Source organism: Bos grunniens, chromosome 4, assembly GCF_055505025.1.
Source record: "Bos grunniens cultivar Pamir isolate PY7600 chromosome 4, Bosgru_T2T1.0, whole genome shotgun sequence".
Taxonomy (NCBI): domain Eukaryota; kingdom Metazoa; phylum Chordata; class Mammalia; order Artiodactyla; family Bovidae; genus Bos; species Bos grunniens.
The window spans coordinates 88,644,056-88,662,653 of NC_141168.1; the positions used below are offsets into that span (position 1 = coordinate 88,644,056).

The 18,598-nt window shown below is 34.4% G+C and overlaps 1 protein-coding gene across 14 annotated transcripts in view; it reads left to right on the forward strand.

The window, feature by feature from the left end:
- The window catches only part of HYCC1 (hyccin PI4KA lipid kinase complex subunit 1), an 85,890-nt gene that overhangs the window by 31,325 nt on the left and 35,967 nt on the right, over nt 1-18,598 (forward strand). For 6 of the 14 annotated variants that reach the window (XR_015162820.1, XM_086397393.1, XM_086397387.1 and 3 more), the window contains 6 exons: nt 2,669-2,747; nt 10,694-10,795; nt 15,024-15,203; nt 16,054-16,134; nt 16,656-16,771; nt 17,149-17,244. Coding sequence is in view for 13 of the 14 variants with exons in the window: in XM_086397393.1 (XP_086253519.1) it covers nt 2,697-2,747; nt 10,694-10,795; nt 15,024-15,203; nt 16,054-16,134; nt 16,656-16,771; nt 17,149-17,244 (626 nt within the window). In the remaining variant the exon portion in view is untranslated. The remainder of the gene's footprint in view (nt 1-2,668; nt 2,748-10,693; nt 10,796-15,023; nt 15,204-16,053; nt 16,135-16,655; nt 16,772-17,148; nt 17,245-18,598) is intronic. The other 8 variants (XM_086397391.1, XM_086397396.1, XM_086397389.1 and 5 more) reach the window with 3 other exon arrangements.

Here is an 18,598-nt window from a genome sequence, read left to right on the forward strand (position 1 = left end):
CCCCGCCCCAGCCCCTGGAAACCATGACTTTACTCTCTTTTAACATGAGTTTAACTTATTCTACACATAAGTGAGACCTTGCAGTATTTGTCTTTATGTGTCTGGGTTATTTAACTTAGCATAAGATTCCCAGATTCATCCATGTTGTTGCAAATGGCAGAATTTCCTTCTTTTGAAGGCTGAATAATATTCCATTGTATGTTTGTATGTGTGTCGTATTTTCTTTATCCATTCATTTGTTGGCAGACAGAAATTCTTTTAGTGGAGTCCAATTTATAACAATCCCTTTATGATTAGTGCTTCTGTGTCTCTTGTTTAAATTTTTTTTTTGCCTACCTCAAGGTTTTGAAGGTATTCTCTTATGTTCTAAAAGCTTTGTTTTACTTTTTAAAATTAGATCTGTGATCCAACTGCAACTGCCTTTTGCATATGGTGTTAGCTAGTAGGTTATGGTTCTCTTTCTCTACCCCCTATCCCTTGTAGCTGTCTAGTTGACCTAACCCCATTTTTTATAAAGATTACCCTTTCCCTACTGAATTATATTGTCACTTTGGTCATAGATCATATCATCATGTATGTATAGGTCTGTTTCTGGCCATTCTGCTCTGTTTCATTGGATTTTATCAATAGTGATAATATGATAATACCACACTGGCTTAATTACTATGCTTTTGGTAAGTTTTGTAGTAAGCTTTAATATTTAGAAGTCCAAGTCCTCCAGCACTGCTGTTCTTTAAGATTGCTTTGACTATTCTTGATCCTTTTGCATATCCCTCTTGATTTTAACCTTTTAAAAATTAATTTTAATTAGAGAATTATTTTGAACTTTTGTAAAAATTTTACCTTCCCAATTCTTTGCAACTTCTGGTTCTATTTGTGATTGCTTTCTTTCTTAATTTACTAGATGAACAATGGATAAATAAAAAAGAAAACTCATGTGTATTTGTATTTACCTTTCTTCACAAATATATACAAATGTGTATAACAGGATAAAAAAAAAAGTAGATCTAGGTAGGAAGAAAATAAGGGAATGTGTGTAATATAATATTATAAATAAAATTAATCCTAGCCAGCTTTTTTGTGGAGAGAGTTAGGGTAGAAACTTTGACTCCCATTTTATTAAAATCAAAGCAAAGAGAATCTGCTGGGAGATTCACAGTATCCATAATATAAAAGCAAACCAGTTACTCTAAAGGAGACTTTTTCATGGTATTGAAAACTGAAGATGTGAATTTTTTGCTCTTTTGGATTTCAAAGGAGATAACACGTGATCAAGCAGCGTTTTCATAACATTTTGGACATAAACTCAAAGCCTGGTTTATGTGAATGAACAGTACTATAAAATGAATAATATGGTACAGATAATATGGTTTTTTAATAGTTTGGCTTGATCCAAGGATAAAATTTAGAATAATAAAAGGGCTATTTTTTAATCCTAAGAAAGTAAAATGCATATCTCTCAAGTAATTCTTCATATATGAGTAAATGAATCAATGAATATATGTATTTTGTTAACCATTTTTAATAGAAATTAGACAATAGAAATATTAGAATGTATTCTTTGTAAACCTGTGTTGTTTATTTAAGATGTATCTGTATACTTTGATAGACAACTAAGCAAAAGTTGTATGAGTTGATAGTCTTCAGTAATAGTATTGCATAGTAAAACAACACTTTTATTGCCAGGTGCTTTTATTTACATTTTTTCATTTAATTTTCACAGTAATCATTTGAAAGTATGTATTGTGGTTTTTCCCATTTCATGAATGAAGAAAGGAAGGCAAATAACTTGCCCAAATTTATACTACAAGTAAGAATAGAATCAAGATTCAGTTTCTGTCAATTTTGCCTCAGTTTCTTCTTACCTGATAATTCTGATGAAAATTAAGAACTCTAATGCAGGGTTTGTGCCTGACTTAGGAGTTTAGCAAATTCAGACTTAGCAAATTCAGATAGAACTAATAAAGTTTTCGCTCAAGAAACAGTCTACTCTTTTATAGATGGAGGTATGAAGAAAACTATATTGTACATTGACAGAAGTTTTGCTTGAGATAAATTTGTTTTGCATTTCCTTTAACTTCCTTTTTTTTCTTATTTATACTTCAGTAAATTCCAGTCTTCTGAATAGCTATTGTTGCATATTGTCATTATCTTGGATATTACCACTTTTACTTCTGTTTTATGAATATTAAGCTTCCAGGAAACCAAGTGGCTTGCCTAGATAGTTATTGTACTAAAGAACTGAAATATAAGCAAATTAAATTACTTTAATGTTTTCGATAAAGTCAAGTTTGGATGCATGTCTTTTTATATTTTCACAATTTTAAAATGTTTTCTTAAGTTGCATTATCTTTTTGGAATTATTTAATTTAAACTAAGGAAAAATGTCCAGTATGTTTTGCAGCTGACATTACTTACTAAAAGCTGAGTGAAAATTGTAGAGCTAATTTCATCATGTTATAATCATTTAAACTTTTGTCATGATTCTTGCATTTCAATACTGTTTGTGCACATTGGTTTTTTATATTAACTCAGTAATTTATGTTTGAAACTTTTAATTTCTCAATAAAAAAGTAGCTAAATTTTATAGGATTACTTCTGTCCTTGGTAATCTGACTATAAAGAAAATGTATTCAAAATTTTAGCGTTTTTCTATGTTAATTTTCAGGTTGAAGATTTAGAACAGATGTGGAAAGATGTTCACTTCAGAGAAAGGGGTTGTGGAGGAATGGTTGTCGGAGTTTAAGGTAATATTTACTGTTTTACTATAATAACTATATTCCAAAGAAGTTTTATCTGAGTTTTAAATTCCAATGGCTTTCTTTTTTAATGACTAAAAAGCTAAATATCTGTGGAAGCAAAAGAATATTCCAAAAAACTTATTGGGGAATTAATTACACATAATAATCTTTCTGGAGAAGGAAATGGCAACCCACTCCAGTGTTCTTGCCTGGAGAATCCCAGGGACGGGAGAGCCTGGTGGGCTGCCGTCTATGGGGTCGCACAGAGTCAGACACGACTGAAGTGACTTAGCAGTAGCAGCAATAATCTTTCTGAGGAAATTGACTCTTTTTTTGCCAGGTGGTTTAAAGGTTTGTCTTCTCCCTTTTATGGCAACATCACAAGAATGGTTAAAGTCTCTGAAAGTTGATGTCACTCTCCCTAACCACCATGAACAATTCACGGTTGAAATGTTTCTCCCAATTTGGGGCGGCAGGGGAAATGGACATGATCAACAATGAGGAGAAGATGGGAAGATACTTGCACAACTTTCTATTAATGCATCTTTCTTTAGTTGGCTAACCCAGTGCCTGTAAAGGGGTATATAACTTTTGGTTAGTGGATGAAAAATAAAAACAATACCTCTGTTTGGTTATCTTATGAACTCTTCTCTATGATAGCTAAAATTATGTTTCTTTAACCAGTTAACTGGAGCTTCCCTGGTGGCTCAGTGGTAAAGAATCCACCTGCCAATGTAGGAGACATGAGTTTGAACCCTGGGTCGGGAGGATCCCCTGAAGAAAGAAAGGGCAACCCACTCCAGTATTCTTGCCTGGGAAATCCCATAGATAGAGGAGCCTGGTGTGTGGTAGACCAAGGAGTTGCACGACTTAGCGACTAAACAATAGCCTTCTTTTTGTCCTCTTTTTCTCACTGTTACACATAATTTATGTGAGCTTCCTATCAGGAACCACAGGAATGGAAAGTTTGGGCTGGCACTTTGGTTTTTGTTTTTTTGTTTTTTTTGGTCCAGCTCGATTAGCCCAAGACCTTGGACAAAAGTCAGAGTTATTAGCTTGTTTCAATGAGGAACACCATACAATAGGTAGTGTGTAGGCATCTCACCAAACAAAAAAATAAATAAAAAATTTAAGGTGTTCAGATGAAATTTAAATGAAATAGTATTTTGATAGGCTCAAGACAAAGCAGAGCTATGTGTAATGGGGTAAAATCAGACCTGGATTGTGAAGTGGACCCATGGTCATGTTGTCTTTAGAAACTACAAAGTTAACATCTGGGTGGAATGTTGGGTTCAGAAACCCCTTATCTGAAGCCTGGTTCTCTGTATCTAGGTGACTCACATCCTCCAGGCAAGCGTGGGATGTTTCATTCTTATTGATACATGTTTAAAGAGCAAAACTTTTGACATCTGTGATTTTAGGTAACAAAGCTTCTCACTGAGTAAGAATACAGAAGTCATTCAAAAATGGAGATTCAAGAAGGAGAGGACATATGTATACCTATGGCTGGTTCTTATTGATGTTTGACAGAAAACAACAAAATTCTGTAAAGCAATTATCCTTCAATTAAAAACTAAATTAGTTTTTTTTAATGGAGGTTTTTATGACACTTTTCAGCTGTAGTATGTCCTTGAGAGAAGAAATATTTCCTGTTAATTTTGTAGCTGGCCATAGCCGTTGTTGTTATCTTATCCTGATGAATGACAGGGATTTTCATTTTGTCAGCTTTTGTAGTCATAAATTATCTTTCTGTGGATCCCCTAATTCATAGAGTGGTATAGTTATGCATGCACTTATAGAAGTGCACTGTGTATAGACTGCATGTAGTGCCATCTACATATTCTAACAGTTTAAATAAATCTGGTGTGTGCCTTTTTTTCTTACATAAGTTGTCTTTGTGTTTTTAAGCTTTTTTTGTTTCTGTTTCATGAGAGTTTAATATGGTTCATTATCATGATTTTTTTGGCAAGTTGATGAAAATTGTCGTTTAACAGCTGACTACCACTTCTGGGATATTCTTATGTTTAATGGTGAAGTAAAATTTGCAAAAGGAAATATAGCCATTAAACCATTTTATAATATGGGAATTGTGGCAAGAGGGCATGATGAAGGTTGGAGAACATAGGGGAGGAGTCAACTATTAAGGCAAATAATTGAAAATTATGGCTAATTCTCTTCCCTTATCATCTGTTTGTTTATTCTCTTCCATTCCTGGGAAGGAAGCTTTTTCATTGAGAGAATAGAAGTAAAATCCTGGACCCCATGAACTGAAAAGTTATTTAACTTTCCCCTAACCATCCAAAAGTAAATATAGTCAATTTGATATAATAAATGATATACATTTTTGTCAAGTATAAGGGAAGATATTTCCTATTCTTTGGTTAATATGGTAGTCATTTCTGAAAATTATTTTGAATTGTGACCCAGATAATCACGATGGTGAGATCACTGACTTAGAGCCAGACATCCTGGAATGTGAAGTCAAGTGGGCCTTAGAAAGCATCACTACGAACAAAGCTAGTGGAGGTGATGAAATTCCAGTTGAGCTATTTCAAATCCTGAAAGATGATGCTGTGAAAGTGCTGCACTCAATATGACAGCAAATTTGGAAAACTCAGCAGTGCCCACAGGATTGGAAAAGGTCAGTTTTCATTCCAATCCCAAAGAAAGGCAATGCCAAAGAATGCTCAAACTACCGTACAATTGCACTCATCTTGCACCTAGTAAAGTAATGCTCAAAATTCTCCAAGCCAGGCTTCAGCAGTATGTGAACTGTGAACTTCCTGATGTTCAAGCTGGTTTTAGAAAAGGCAGAGGAACCAGAGATCAAATTGCCAACATCTGCCGGATCATGGAAAAAGCAAGAGAGTTCCAGAAAAATATCTATTTCTGCTTTACTGACTATGCCAAAGCCTTTGACTGTGTGGATCACAATAAACTGGAAAATTCTGAAAGAGATGGGAATACCAGACCACCTGATCTGCCTCTTGAGAAATTTGTATGCAGGTCAGGAAGCAACAGTTAGAACTGGACATAGAACAACAGAATGGTTCCAAATAAGAAAAGGAGTACGTTAAGGCTGTATATTGTCACCCTGCTTATTTAACTTATATGCAGAGTACATCATGAGAAACACTGGACTGGAAGAAGCATAAGCTGGAATCAAGATTGCTGGGAGAAATATCAATAACCTCAGATATGCAGATGACACCACCCTTATGGCAGAAAGTGAAGAGGAACTCAAAAGCCTCTTGATGAAAGTGAAAGTGGAGAGTGAAAAAGTTGGCTTAAAGCTCAACATTCAGAAAATGAAGATCATGGCATCCGGTCCCATCACTTCATGGGAAATAGATGAGGAAACAATGGAAACAGTGTCAAACTTTATTTTTTTGGGCTCCAAAATCACTTCAGATGGTGACTGCAGCCATGAAATTAAAGATGCTTACTCCTTGGAAGGAAAGTTATGACCAACCTAGATAGCATATTGAAAAGCAGAGACATTACTTTGCCAACAAAGGTCCGTCTAGTCAAGGCTATGATTTTTCCTGTGATCATGTATGGATGTGAGAGTTGGACTGTGAAGAAGGCTGAGCACCAAAAAATTGATGCTTTTGAACTGTGGTGTTGGAGAAGACTCTTCAGAGTCCCTTGGACTGCAAGGAGATCCAACCAGTCCATTCTGAAGGAGATCAGCCCTGGGATTTCTTTGGAAGGAATGATGCTAAAGCTGAAACTCCAGTACTTTGGCCACCTCATGCGAAGAGTTGACTCATTGGAAAAGACTCTGATGCTGGGAGGGATTGGGGGCAGAAGGAGAAGGGGACGACAGAGGATGAGATGGCTGGATGGCATCACTGACTCGATGGATGTGAGTCTGCATGAACTCCGTGAGTTGGTCATGGACAGGGAGGCCTGGCGTGCTACGATTCATGGGGTCGCAAAGAGTTGGACATGACTGAGCGACTGAACTGAACTGAACTGAATGTGCATTGAATTCAGCTCTGTTTATGTTTGGTAAAGAGGTTAAGGTTACCAGACAAAGTTAGCAACATACTAAAAATAATAGAAGACAGGAAAGTACATAAGAACAAATCTCTTACTTTTAAAATTAAAGTATCTTGTCTGTTGAAATGATTTGTTATGTTAGTTACATATTTTGGTTAAAATATTTAAGAAATAAAATTTAGAGATTATTTATCTGTCATTCTATCTGAGTTTCTGCTTGGTTGTTTAAATTAATAACCGTGGTGCTAATAAGCCAAGGTCATCATGACTGATAAAGTAAGTGGTACAGGGTACTTGAGACGGAGAAGTCAAAATTTTCCTCTGGTTTTACAGTGTTGGACAAATCGCATAACTTCTTTGGGTCTCAATATCCTCACCAAGAAAACTAAATAGGTGGTGTGTGAAGATGATTTTAGCTCTACACTTTTCCATGGGTGCAGCCTGAACTCCCAGACTCATAACCTCACTCAGCATTCTCTCAAATGCACAGGATAATGTAGTTTGCTTTGTGCTTTTTTTTTTTTCTTTTTTGCCTTTGGACAAACTAGCATCTACTCCAGCTTTGGGCCTTCATTAATATTCTCTTAGTATACCAACAACTACAATACTCTTGCCTGGAAAATCCCATGGACCAGGGAGCCTGGTAGGATGCAGTCCATGGGGTTGCTAAGAGTTGGACACGACTTCACTTTCACTTTCACTTTTCACTTTCATGCATTGGAGAAGGAAATGGCAACCCAGTCCAGTGTTCTTGCCTGGAGGATCCCAGGGACAGTGGGGTCTCACAGAGTCGGACACGACTGAAGCGACTTAGCAGCAGCAGTATACCAACAAAGTAATTAGACTCAGACTTCATTATTTTAAGATTTCATGAGTTGTTAGTTCAATTTCTATATTTCAAATACTTATTTGTAAAATGTTATCTTACAGATTGTATTGTGTTTTTCTTAATGTTATGTGTAGATTTATATAGCAGATTTTTTTATTTTCTGGTAGTCACTGAATCAGAATATGTGACTCAAAATCTAGTCTTACATGTAATGTTGTTGGTCAGAGTTGTTTTATTTATTGCTTCTCTATCCATCTGTCCATCTTCATTAATTCTCTTCCATCTAACCTGTATCACTTCCTTACATTTTATAAAAGCCATCTGCCAAATGATACTTTAATGTGAAGCATCTGTCTTCTTCAAATTTTGCCAAGACTAATTTCTACCATGTTATCCCATTATTACTTCTTTTGTCTCTAGTTCTGCATTCTTCAAAGTGAGAAAACTTAACTAGTATTTAAGAAGGGCCAGTACCTTTGAACTAGTACAATGTAAATTTAAAGGTTTGTTGTAATGGTATTTAAATCCATAGGCTCTTTTAGATCTTAAGGTTTTCAAAGCACTGTTCATAAACACAGCAATTGTATTTTCTCTCCTTCTGTTGACAAAAGTTAACTTTTTTCACATTCACAAAATGAAATAATGACAGAATTGTACTAAAATGTAATAGCTCACTAATTTTTAGGAGACCTTTCCTCTCATTTAACAGTAGTAGCCTAGGTCCAGAATATTTTCTAGAACTTGTCTTTTTGGAAAAGAACTGTCTTTTTACTTTTGGCTATTTCACAAAAAACATTTTACCTCATGAGGGTTAATTGGTACATAACTAAAAATTGTAATTCACACTTTTAATGACTGTTTCAGTTTTAGGCTAGATAGTGCATGTAAAAATCTTTTTATTCACTAATCATTTTTTAAGATTTATTTTTCAATTCACTTAGTTTGAAGTTTTATGTTTAGACACACATGTGCACACACACATTAATGTGTTTTACATATACAGCTTAGGTTCATTATTTTCCAGGCAATTAGACATCTGTTGTTTATTTGACAGTTACTCCCTTTTATATAAATTCCACCAGTATTAGGTTACTGTTGATCAAGTAACAGAAATGGAATGTTGCCTGGAGATCTTTTGTTACATGCTTTTGAAATATTGAAGAAAGCCCTAATCTCTTCTTTATGTAAGCAGTTGCAGTGAAACTCTCTCCTCCCCACCCAAAGAATGGTGGAAGGTTACCGGATAGTTCACGTTTACTTAACCATTCTGGTAAACAAAACTGTCCTTTTAAATTAAAAAAACAGTCTATTCACTTATATATCCTAAGGTGAAATGTGACCTGTTTTTCAAGAATCTACTGAAGAGTAACAGTGACAGTATTTATTTCTTATTTTGTTCATCTATTATATAATGTCTGCAGCAAAGATTTGAGTACAAGACCTTGTGCTGAATACTGTGGATGGAGAGATAAGATAGGTCTTGCCTTTGAGGAATTCACAGTAAAGTTAAAATGAATCAAATATCCTTATTATAAATATGCTGTTTAATTTTCTATGTCTATTTATGCACACATTTACCTATATATACTAACCATAACCCATTTTAAATCATAAAATACTAGGATATGGGACATGGAAGAAATAATGTATATCTTACAATTACCAGTATCTTGAGACATTAGAAGCAAGGTATCACACGGACCACAGCTTTGTCTGACTCAATGAAGCTAAGCCATGCCGTGTGGGGCCACCCAAGATGGATGGGTCATGATGGAGAGGTCTTAGAGAATGTGGTCCACTGGAGAAGGGAATGGCAAATCACTTCAGTATTCTTGCCTTGAGACAAGGAGATACAACCAGTCCATCCTAAAGGAGATCAGTCCTTTAGGTGTTCATTGGAAGGACTGATGCTGAAGCTGAAACTCTAATACTTTGGCCACCTTATGCGAAGAGTTGACTCATTGGAAAAGACCCTGATGCTGGGAGGGATTGAGGGCAGGAAGAGAAGGGGATGACAGAGGATGAGATGGCTGGATGGTATCACCGACTTGATGGACGTGAGTCTGGGTAAACTCCGGGAGTTGATGATGGACAAGGAGGCCTAGTGTGCTGATTCATGGGGTGGCAAAGAGTTGGACACACTGAGGGACTAAACTGAACTGAACTGAGACATTGTATCTGCTGCAGGATAAACATTGTTGATTAGTTGGTTGATTGATAGAAATACTTTTCCTAGGAAGAAATAAAGACTTGGAAGACAGAAGTTGTTAAAGAAGGCCATACTCTAGAAGGATAGGTTTTTATCATTTGTTTTGAAGTTTTTTTTTTGTTTGTTTGTTTTTCCAGATTTCCCTACTACCTTTACCCAAAACTGTCTGACTTACTACTGGAGTTTTATCTCTTCCCATTCCTTTTTGGTCATGGTGTCCTTTCTGAAAGGGTGACCCTGCCAAACTGTGGTTAGTTGTTGATATTTTAAATGGCATTAGGAAAATTTGTTGGTAGTGTGGCTATCTTTTTCTCCATTCCAAGAAGTAAAAACTTCCCCCCAGTTCTGTAAAGGAGAACAGTCTTACTTAACAGACATTATATGGTCTGTGGCTTTAAGGTTTGAAACATTAGATCCTTATATAACATGTTTATTAAGAAACAGGATAAAATACTGTTAATGAGATTGGTAAGTTGTATGTTGCTACAAAAAATGTATCTCTGGCTTTACAAATGATTCGTATTCTTATTTCCAACTCCAAACTATGATCAAAGATGCAGTGTTGATATTAATTTGTATCCCTGTTGATGTTGAGGATTAACTGTATCTTTTGTTTTATTTTTACCATTTTTTTGTTGAGATATTATTCACATAATGAAAAATTCACTGTTTTCAGGTGATAATACAGAGGTTTTTACTGGTTTTAAAAGGTTGTGCCATTAATACCATCATCTAAGCCTTGGATATTTCCATCACCCCCCCAAAAAAATCTGTATCTAGTTAGTCACTCTCAGTTCTTCCTCTTCCCAATTCCCCCTCCCCCAGTTTCTGACAATCTGCTTTCTGTATTTGGATTTACCTATTTGGGACATTTCATAAAAGTAAAGTGTACTTTTTAAATTTGTTTAGACACTACCAGAAACATCTTTACCAAATTATGCTACAAATTTGAAGGAAAAGAGTTCTTTAGTTTCATCTCTCTATAAAGTTATCCAGGAGCCACAAAGTGAGGTAAGTACTCTCAGAGTTCATCGTGCTAGTAGTTTTCATTTGATTGATTTTTAATTTGTTGTGAAATATAATACATATATTTAAAAAGTAGTAAAAGTAGAGTTTTAAAAACTGTAATATATATTTTGCAGTGTTTAACTGATTCCTTTTGAGAAATGAATAGAGAGGTAAGAATACTTTATATTCAGAAAAATGGCAGAATAAAAAAAATTATGATAAAATGAGCTCCAATGTATCATCTCCTAGGCCAAGAATTAGGATCACCATATTCCAAAGCCATCTCTGAACATGCTGCTGCTCCTCTTTCTGTGTATTATGTATGTATGTGTCTGTCTGTCTCCCCATCTGTGGGGATAACCTTGGAGAGCCTGGGTCACTGCATTCATTTATTCATTCAGCAAATATTTGTGTGTCCGTTATGTGTCAGCTGCAGTGCTAGGCAAGAGAAAATCAAAGATGTACATGGCCTGTGTCCCAAAAGAGGAAATGGAGAAAATAAGTAAATACATACTTTCAGAGCAATGCTTAACTGAGTCCAGATGGATTTGCACACATTTTCCAGTTGTAGAAAGTAAAAGGACATTGCAAGCTGAAGGGAATAGTATATGGAGGTCTGAGAAAATGCAAGAAATTTGAGTAGCTAGTAGTTTGGTTCTGGTGGTAAGTTTTTCCCAGCCCTTGCTTCTTTTCTCTGCCTTCCCCTCTCCTGCATTTCCTTTGCATTTTTAGATAGCAAATTTAGTTTGAAAGTGATAAAGTGAACTGTACTCCCACATTCTGGTGCTTATAATTCCCACCATTCAAAGTAGAAATAGATAAGGATTGGAAATGGTGAGGAAAATAAAAATGCATGGGATGCAGATAAAAGCAAATAATCTATTTTTTAGCCTGATAAATGTGGTAAAGACAGTGTGTATCCTGTATTCTTAAAAAGAAAACTCAGTCTTAAAAAAATGTACTCAGAAGTACTTCTCAGATATAACTGTGTGATCTACTTTCGGGCTTCCCTGGTGGCTCAGCTGGTAAAGAATCCGCCTGCAATGTGGGAGACCTGGGTTTGATCCCTGGGTTGGGAAGATCCTCTAGAGAAGGGAACGGCTACCCACTCTAGTATTCTGGCCTGGAGAATTCCATGGACTGTGTAGTCCATGGGGGTCACAAAGAGTCTCCTTTTGCTCTTTAGAATATTTTGTATCTTAATGTGGAGATATAGTATTCCTAAAAACTTGATGTCATTGTCTGTTGGCATTTTTGAACTTTGAAATGTTGATTCTACTTTATTTGAAATCTGGGAAATTTGGTATTTGGATTTTTACAAGTAGTACCTTTTCATTATGTGGTTAAATTCATTTGATAAATATTCATTGAACACATATAATGTGTCAGAAATCACTTAGAAATGTACAAAGTAGAATAACTTCTTTATCTTATAGATTAGAACTTACATTCTGGTAGGTGAGATAAACATTAAACAAATACCTAAATGTATAATAAAATGTTAGTGGTAAAACTATGAAGATAATAAAGCAGAGTAGGGGAAGTATGTGTTGGGACTGAGGAGGTGATGGTTGAATTAAGGTCTGAATGAATTCGAGCAAGAAAATAAAACTGGGGGCAAGAGCTTTCCAGAGAGGACATAGTGCAAAGGCCCTGAGGTAGGTATGCGAGTCAGGCTCAAGAAACTGTAAAGAGGCAGTTTATGGATAAAGTGAAGTTTCCTTGACTGGTGCTTTTAATTGACTGTAGCTTTAAGATAGGCATAGGATTAGAGGCTAAAAATGCTTAGGTTTGTTAGGAAGCCAGCTGTTTTTTTTTTTTTTTTGAAAGAGCCACATGAAATCTTTTTGGTGTTTTAAACATAGGGAGCCCAGAGTGAGAAGTCAGTTCCCTGGCTACTGGCACCTAAATATTAGTCCCCTCCAACTTCTCTGTATCTTTGTCCTATCCATATAGTCTCAGTAATTGTTCAATGAAAAAAAAGAAGTTTGGAAAATTCTCTTGTAAATTTACCCAAACTTAGCTTTTTCCATCTTCTTTAGTCATTTAAAGGCATTTTATGGTACATTTCTTATTACCATTAAAATTCTCTTAAGATACAGCTTCTTACTTATAAGTGGATGATTGTAAAAATTCATTTGTAACTCAGTTGTTACAGAATTCATAATGTATTTTAGAAGGGAAAGAAGGTACATGATGATTAGACTATAGAAGACCATTTAACATATCAAAATATATTAATACTTGAAGTACAATTCTCTCTTAATATTGTAAAACCTACCCAATCAAGTTTAGTAATGTTTCCTTGAGAAAATGCATTAAAAAATTTGAGCAAGACACTAGGAATGCAGCATATTCTAATGCCCCATTATTTGTCTCAAATATAATCAGGTTAAATAAGTCCAACCCTGCCTGTGTTTCCCACATTGTATGTTGTCTTATTCTTTTCTGACATTTTTCAGGTATGTTTATGAAGTAGTTAAAAAGTCTTGGCTTCAGTCTGGCCTTCCTGAACTGTGTGATTATTTTTGGTTTCGGTAGCTTCTTTGTCTCAATTTGCTTATGTAGAAAGAATACATTGTTAGGGTAAAGACATTGCATCCTAGTATTGTGGGAATTGAATGGGTTTACATATATGAAAGTACTGTGCAAGTGTAAAACCCTGCATAAATATTGGTATTTATCTCTAGTGGTTTGATATACTTAATTTCATCTAATCTTATTGCAATGTGTAACTGCTACATCCCTTTTGAATCTATCTTCATTTGGTTCTGCTTTCATAAATCAAAACTCTGTTTTAGATGTTAAATGAATTTAAAAGACTGGAGTGTTTTGATTAAAATTGATTATGTGCTCATGCAGACTATCAAATAAATTTTCACCATAAAGTTTTATAAATTTTCAAATACTTGTTAGACTATATTGATTTAATCAAAGATTTCCTGGGTATTTAGAGATGAGTGATGTCACACCATAATTTACCAGATTATTGGCACTGGTCCACAAAGAAATTTTAAAAACTCCAGTCTGAAAGCTAAACATTCCCATAACAGTCTTTCTTCCACTACCCGCCTCTTCATTCTTGCAAATTAATTCCTACCCTAAAAACTTTTCTCGTAGTCTTTGAGTGGCGTTACTTTGCCTCTGACCCTTCTGTTTCTGTTATCTTTGCCACGCCACATTGGACACCTTTTGCCCTCTAACAACCATTTTCAGAGTGGAAAAATGTTCTTTAACTGTAAGAAGATAGTATTTCAGTAGGAAAGACCAATTTTGTCGGTTTATTTTTTTTGTCGACGTTTATTAAAAGTATAACTTTTTCTTTACCTTGCATAAATAATTCTGACTTTAATTGTATCAAGTTTACATATTGAACTTTTTTGAAATCAAGGCATTCGCTTTAAATCAGTTTCTGTTCATTCCACTTATTTGTAGTAGAAAATCTGTTTCTTAAGTTGATGTAAATCTATTGCGTAAGTTGGGGAAGCGAATGAACTCCCATTCACTGAACTATAATAATAGCCTGTTTGAAAAATAGCCCTGTGAATCTCTTGACATATTTGTAAGTGACCTGTGTGTGATTATTGTATATGCTTTAAAGATCACTCATCTCTCTTAACTGAATACCTGTGGGGGTGTTGGGAGAAAAATGGTTATCAGTAAGTCCAAATCATGTCTAAAACAAAATGACAGAGGTGTTTAGACTATCTAGGGGCAATTAATCATGGTTACAGTAAGAAAGTAGATCTAGGGGCTTTATATTATTTAGCTACTCCACATACCAGTCATTGCAGTCAGATGCTACCTAATTATAAGCTCAGGAAGGCCATGTGACAGTAACTACCTAGGATTCCCATTTCAATTTCTCCAACTCAGTCATTTGTATATTGGCATGTTTTATCTGGAAGGATATTAAGGAAGAAAATTCTTCACAACCTGTTTATTTCAGGAAGTTAAAAAGATATAGTTTTAATAACAATACTACTTTGGAGTTACAGAATGTTTTAAAACTTTACAGAGTACTTGCGTATACACTTAACCTTGCAGTTTGGCCTTCCACTAGAATTCGTAGGTTTACTAACTAGCTTAACTGTGAATAGTCTTGCTGCCAAAAATGGAAATGTTTGCATATTTCAGTACTTACCAATCAGGAAAATGCTTTTATGTTTTATATGTCAGTGTCATTCAAATATAGTCCAATCCTTGAGTTAATGTTTTGTCTTTCTTCCAGTTGTTGGAACCTGTCTGTCACCAGCTCTTTGAATTCTATCGCAGTGGAGAGGAGCAGTTGCTTCGATTTACACTGCAGTTTCTTCCAGAACTGATTTGGTGCTACCTTGCTGTCTCCGCCAGCAGAAATGTGCACAGCAGCGGATGCATTGAAGCTCTTCTTCTAGGGGTTTACAATTTGGTTTGTATTTAATGGCGTTAACAAAATGTTTTAAAATCTAAATATCAGCAAAAATGAATACATAATAGCAACTGTTTTTCATTTTAGTAGAGCTAATGTTTGTTTTTTATTACATCAGATGACTCATACCTCATTCTCCCCAAAATAACCTTATGGAGGCTAAAGCCTGTATGGGCATACATACAATTATGTAAATACACATTTTTTACTGATTGGAGACTAAAAATCAGACCATTTAAATTCTTTTATGGAAATATTTGAAAATATCAGTGTTAAATTTTTAATTTTTTAAACTTAAAAGCCACTGTCTATAAATTGTTGTGACCGTCACAAAAAGTTTGGAGAAAAGATTTAAACTAAGATCTACCACTAATAATTGTATAAAATCTGGACTGTCTCCAGAGTTTACACCATTGATTTAATATATAGTTTGCATTACTGATAATGTTTGTATATTAAATAGTACAATATTCTAGATAGATACTTAAGGTTTGTACTTTTTTTAAATGGAAAAATAATTTAAGGGTCATTTTGTAATATGTTTTAGGACTGTGTTAATTGATTTAGAAAATGGAACTTTTTACATGAGAAAAATCAATGATAATTAAGACAAGACATCTGCATTTCAGCGTTAAAACTACATTACTTACATTTTAAGGAGAAGGTTAACTCCTAATGTTTATAAATAATGGATTATCATAGTTTAAGATTTTAATTGACTTTACAATTTCTTTCTTTTCAGGTCTTTTTTTTTTTCACTAACAATTTATGTGTAAAAAATAAATATTTAAATTTATGTGTAAAAAATAAATATTGTGAGACATTTTCTTTTACTTTCTTTTGTTTGTAGGAAATAGTTGACAAACAGGGACATAGTAAAGTATTGAGTTTTACGATTCCATCTTTATCCAAACCATCTGTATATCATGAAGTAAGTTACATTTTTATCAAAGTAAGTTTATTGGTCCTAAGATTTGCAGTTGCTGTAAATTAGGGTTTGGTTGGTTATTGAGGTGAAAAATTTGATCAGTTCGCTAGTACCTTAAAAAGTGTAAAATTTCACACAAAGTATGTTGCTATTCCCAAAGTAAATGGGAAATCAAAATCATTAAAGTTTAAACTAAAACCTGATTGCAAAAGATCTATTAAAAGTATTAATTTTGAATATTTTTCCCTTTATCTGATGAATAAGATTAGATTTTATGTGTGTGTGTGAATTATGTATTTCTGGGGTAGAATTTTTGAGGTTAAACTATTTTGTATTTCTATTTGTGGTTTGTTTTTAGTTATTTGTTAAATCTTTGAGCAGCATACTTGGTAGGCAATCTGAATATTTCTAAGATATATGATGTTTATAGCAGTCATTCTAAATATATATATTGGTATATATATTCTAAATACCACACCTTAAACAGAATGGCTTTTTCTTTATTCACATGTCTTTGTCTTTAGCCTTCCAGCATTGGGTCCATGGCTCTGACGGAGAGCGCCCTCTCCCAGCATGGTTTGTCAAAAGTTGTGTACAGTGGACCTCACCCCCAAAGAGAGATGCTGACAGCACAGAATAGGTATACTGTGGAGACATAACCTACTATTCTACCATGCTGACTTCTAAAGAAATTATTTCAGTAGATTTATAAATAATGTTTAATGAGTTATGTATAACAAGTTTTAAAATGTTGAGTCATTTCATACAAGAGACACCCCATCTTCCCTATTTGTCGCTTAGACACTTTGCTTCAGATGTCATCTGGAGCATTGAATTTTTAAGGTAATTTTCGTATAACTGTTACTTCTTTTTCTTTTTGATTTTGTATTGTTGTTGGTGTGATTATATTGGACAGGTCTGTTCTGTAACACAATATCCCTCCCCAGTGCTTGCTTAATTATAGTTGACTTCTTGGAATTCTCAAGATTTGTAAATACTCTTTGGGTTTGTTTTTAGGTTTGAAGTGTTGACATTCCTTTTGTTGTGTTACAATGCTGCCTTAACCTATATGCCCCGTGTTTCTCTTCAATCACTGTGTCAAATTTGTTCAAGGTAAATGCAAATGTTTTTAGTGTTGAAATATATGAATCTAGTATTGCTTGTTTGTTACATATCTATGTTATTTTTTGTTTAATCATTTGTTTGAAACACTAAATAAGTTAATATGGAGCTCCACCTAGTCAACATACAGAAAGCTCCCTAAAGACACAATGAAGTCGCAAAAAACACAACAAAGAGGGTAAAACTGAATAACAATTCAGTGGAAAATTTTGATGAGAAAAGACTTATACTATATAATTAAAAGTATGGAACTGTTATGACTTTTCAGTTTTTGACATGGTTTCTGTTTTGTTTGCTTTTTATCTGCCTATCTTATCTAGTTATTTTTATTGTGTTCTAATTTGGTACCAAGAAATAAGCAGGAGATACTGGTTTTTATTTTTTTATTTTTTTTGAGATACTGGTTTTAAACTTTTCTTGTTAAAAAAAAATTTAGCCAAGAACTTGGTTAAGTAAATTATGATTATTGGGTATTAATATATGCAAATATTTAAGAATTCTGATTTAAAAGAGTATTTAATGATAGTATATATGGTGTGATTTCAACATTGACTGAATATGACCAGAGTATTAACGGTAGTTATGTCTACTTGGTGGAATTATAGTTTATTGTAATTTTTTTCCTGTGTGATTTTCTGTCATTCTCTAAATTTTCTGTGTTGAACATGTTACCGTTTTTTTTGGCTGTGCTGTGAGGCTTGTGAGATCTTAGTTCCCCATTCAGGACTGAACCCACGGCCTCAGCAGTGAAAGTACTGAGTCCTAACCACTGAACCACCAGGAAGACCCTGCCTTTTTTCTTTTTTTTTTTTTTAAGAAAAACAAGATAGAGAAAATGCCCTTTGTAATTCAAGTAAATAAGGGAAAATATAGAATTCAGGAACTTGTAAAGTAATTTTAGATTTGGCAAACTTACTTAGAAAATGTAGCTTTGGGCAGTTAATTAGAGGGAGGGTGCATAGAGCAATACTTAAAAATCAAGTCAAAACAAAACAAAAACCATAAATTGATTCTGTTGATTAGGATAGAAAACCATGCAGGTCAAGAGGGAGAGGAAGGTAACAAGGCAGGGGGATTATTAGAGAAGATAGAGAAGCAGAGAGCCGTTCAACTGTTTCCTGAAGTGAAGCATAATTTCATTGCCTGCCCCTTGGAGGATGGTACCAATGTGCCATCGCTCTCAATTACTTATTCTTCTAATATGTTTCTTGTTTTAACCATTTTAAAGGCAGAAGTGCCCAGGGTTTTTGAATTTCACAGATTTATAAAATTTCAGAAAAGCTGAAGTGGGTATTTACATAATGTTGCCAACTTTTGTCAAGTCATTGTGTTATAAATATCTTAC